Here is a 3,480-nt window from a genome sequence, read left to right as displayed (position 1 = left end):
TCGGGCCAGTCCGCATCCTTAGGGACTTGGCTGTGCTCCTCTCTCCGGTGCGTGTGTGAGCTGTGCCTGCTCCGGCGCCACCTGCAAAGGCCCAGGACTCAGGGGCGCTCTCTCACCTTCTCACTCGGCAGCCGAGGGACCAGAGCCGGGTTAAAGTCCTGAGCTCACTGCCCACCGTGAACCCGCGAGGGACCTCAGGTTTGTCATCTGTAAGCTGGAAGGTGACAGGACTCGCCTTGCAGGGCTTGAGGACAATGCCTTGCTTTAAGGGTGCGAGGTTCTTGGCACACAGATGGTGGTGATGGTGAGTATTCCAGCTAGCAGATACAGGGGTCTGTCCGCCGGGGACCTATGACAGGGGCAGCCCCGGGCCAGCCCTTCCACTGCCCGGGCGGCCAGCCAGGCTGGCTCTGCCACTGCCCGGGTGGCCAGCACTTGCTTCATGTTCCACTCCGCTCAGGCGCCCTCCGTGGCTCCTAGGTGCCAAGCTGGACCTCTGCCCTCTTACTAGGGTCGCTTTGCTCAGACCCTCTTCACTGGACACACAGCGCTCATGGGGGACACTCAGTGCTCCAGGCACAGGAAGTGGGCTTTCCGCTGTCACCCCAGCCGGCCACCACTACCCCACTAAGTGCCTCACTCGCCAGCTGGGTCCACAGTGCAGGCTGTAGGCGAGCAGCCGCAGGGAGCCTGGCCTTCAGGGCAAATGTGGACAGCGCACAGGTTTGGTTTTATTTGATTCCAGGAAAATCAATGCAGCCTTTAACAACTGACTTCACACTCACACACACATACTCTCTCTCACAGACAAACACACACACACACACACACACACACCCCTCAGACTTCAGGTCCTCTTGGGAGTTTGGTCCTCTGGCCGGGTGGGTGAGCTGCCCCAGAGCAGAAGGGCACAGCAGCGAGTGGCAGATGCCAAGCTATGGCTGGAGGGCATGCTGGTGAGGAGGGGGCTCTGTGCCAGGAGGGGGCAGGTGCACGCCACCTCTGTCACTCCTCAGAGGACACACGGAGCCTTCAGCGTCCCACGGACGGGGCAGCCCATCTGTTTTTGTCCTGCACTCTTACGGGGAGCGATCTCCAGCCCCTGGATGCATTCAAGTGCCTCTTCCGTGAGGTGCAGGCAGGAGGCCCGTTCGACCCTGTTCTCGCCAGACACATCCTTCCTATGCACGTTATTCTCTGATTCGGTGGGACTCCAAAGCCGTCTGCCTGCGCCCTTGACGCCGGACGCCGGGAACCCACTAGGGGGCACCCGAGACCACCCGAAGCTGGAGCCCTGGGGTCCGGGAGCGGCAGGGAACAGGATGTCGGGGATGAGGGCGGAGGGCGCTACACTCCCTTCCCCCACTCCCCCGAAAGGAGCAGATGCTGCGGTGAGGGTGGGGCAGCCAGTGGGTGAGGGGCATTTCCGAGATGGATGGGGACGAAGGGTCTCCTCTTGGCTTCCCCGACCCCGAACAGGATCTCAGTCCCAGCGCCGGCTTTGCGATCATCACCCGGAACCAGGCCTGGCTGCTGTGGTAGGTGGGGTGCTCCCTGAGAGCACCTCGCAGCCGCTCCCCACGTGCGGCCTGGCCGGGCTAGGTCTCCTCCCAGCCCCGGCTGCTGGGTGAGGAACCACTGTCCTCAGCGTCCTGCAGGCTCCCAGGCCCCCCGTCCACTGCTGGCGGCTCCCTTGTTCCTCCAGAGGACTTTTTGGGGGCTGTAGGGGATGGGGTGGAGGTCAGTCTGGGCGGCTGGGCCCCTCGAAGTGACAATGGGCAGGTCCTAGAGCCTCCAGAACCACAGTCCCAAAGTCAGGTGGCCACCCTCGGGATGATACCCAAGGAGAGGGGAGTGTCTGACGATTCCTCGGTGAGAGTGGGAATTTCTTGGAGCCCTCAAACTCTCCAGGTCTGTGACCCCAAAGACAGAGTGCAACCCTGCAGCGTCGACCCCTCTGGTCTGGGACGTCTGGGTGACCAGAACGGACAAAGAGATGGCTGAGTCCCGGAGACCTTGACCCAGGACCCCAGGGCACAGGTGCCTGGTCCCTGGAAGGGTGTGTATGTGAGAGAGAGACTGTCCTGGTTGCATCACCAAGCTGCTAGCCCCACCTGCTCTGAAGCTGGGTGGTGGGCTGGACGCAAAGAGCTTTCTGGGTTCTGCGTCAGATGGGTGCAATTTGAATCCTTCCCAGATACCCGCTATGACCTTAAGCATGCTACCAGTTTCCCCACTAGTGACACAGCGACAAACCTACCTCGTGGGCAGGCCCAAAGCAGGATCGACTGAGCCTTCCCCCCTCCAGGGGCAAGGTACAGGGGCATGGCCCGGCACTGAGCCCTGGGGCACCCTGCCTGACTCGTGTTAGACCAGTTCTCACTGATCACCAGACCGGTGACACACGAGTGTTTGTGTGCCAGCTGCTCCCTGACCCCGCTGGGTGCTGGGTGGGAGGACGGTCTCCACCTGCTTGCCTCCTGGGCTTCAGCCACACGGGGGCGCTCAGCTCGGCGTGGGGGCCTCGGGCCGCCCGAGCTCCCCGCGGGCCGACAGCTGGGTGGCCTTCTCCAGGACTACGGGGACCAGGGAAAAGGTACGGGCCGGTCCCCACCGCGGGAAGATGGCTCCTGGCAACACTGGCAGCCTGCCTCGCGGGCCGGCCTGGACAAACCCCAGGGCCGCGCGGAGATGAGGTGCTGGAAGCTCTCGGCGCCAGGAGGCCGCCGAGCTGCCGCCCTGATGCCGGAGCAGGAAGTGAGAGGGCCGGCGGCCCCTGCGTCCGTTTCCGGGGACCTGAGCCCAAAGCACCGCCCTCGGCAAACACTCTTGGAGCCGCAGCCCTGGAGGGCGCACGGTGCGCCCCGGGGCCACCTCCCGCTGCTATGTGAGGGGACCTCCAGGGGGCGGGACAACTAGACCAGAGGCCATCAGTGGGCGTGGCGGTGATGCTGACGGCTGGCCTCGCGCTCTGCGCGTCATCCTATCAGAGCCTCTCGTTAGCTCTAGGATCCGCCCCTTTGACAAGTGAGGAAACAGTCCCTGAGATGAAGGGGTTGGCCCCGCCACCCGATGAGGAAAGGCTGGGGCCGGGGTCTGCTCCCCGGCCTGGCGGGGTCGCTGCTTTAAGGGCCCGCTCCGGAGAGGTGTGAAGGCTTTTGTTTCGGGGTTCGAGTTGGTCTGAGACAGGAACCCGCTCCCGAAATGGGCAGGCGGGTGGGGGTTAACGCTGCAATTCGGCCCCCAGACGCCGCTTCAGCCCCGCCCCAATTCCCAAGCCCTGCCTACTGGCTCCTCTGTTTCCCGCCCCCGGCCCAGGCTCTTCCTTAGGCCCCGCCCCACTGTGATTCTGGCCCCGCCCCCTCTCCGCCCAGCCCCACGCCCCAGCCTCGGCTCTTCCTTAGGCCCTGCCCCACTCTGATTCTGGCCCCGCCCCTTTGCCGCCCCAGCCCATGCTCCCTTTAGGCCCGCCCCCCGTGG

General features: G+C 64.3%; 1 protein-coding gene across 1 annotated transcript in view; it reads right to left on the bottom strand.

Annotated features, from left to right (window-relative positions):
* Positions 1-1,598: 1,598 nt before the first annotated feature.
* Positions 1,599-3,480, bottom strand: part of RBBP8NL (RBBP8 N-terminal like) — an 8,789-nt gene continuing 6,907 nt past the window's right edge. The window contains exons 10-12 of the mRNA XM_007954715.1: positions 2,675-2,883; positions 2,470-2,576; positions 1,599-1,720 (exon numbers count right to left, since the gene is read on the bottom strand). Coding sequence (XP_007952906.1) covers positions 1,599-1,720; positions 2,470-2,576; positions 2,675-2,883 — 438 coding nt within the window. The remainder of the gene's footprint in view (positions 1,721-2,469; positions 2,577-2,674; positions 2,884-3,480) is intronic.

This window comes from Orycteropus afer, unplaced genomic scaffold, assembly GCF_000298275.1.
Source record: "Orycteropus afer afer isolate SDZICR_OR568_19922 unplaced genomic scaffold, OryAfe1.0 scaffold00469, whole genome shotgun sequence".
Lineage (NCBI taxonomy): Eukaryota > Metazoa > Chordata > Mammalia > Tubulidentata > Orycteropodidae > Orycteropus > Orycteropus afer.
Note: the sequence above shows the minus strand (reverse complement) of the source record. Positions and strands in the feature narration are given on the sequence as shown.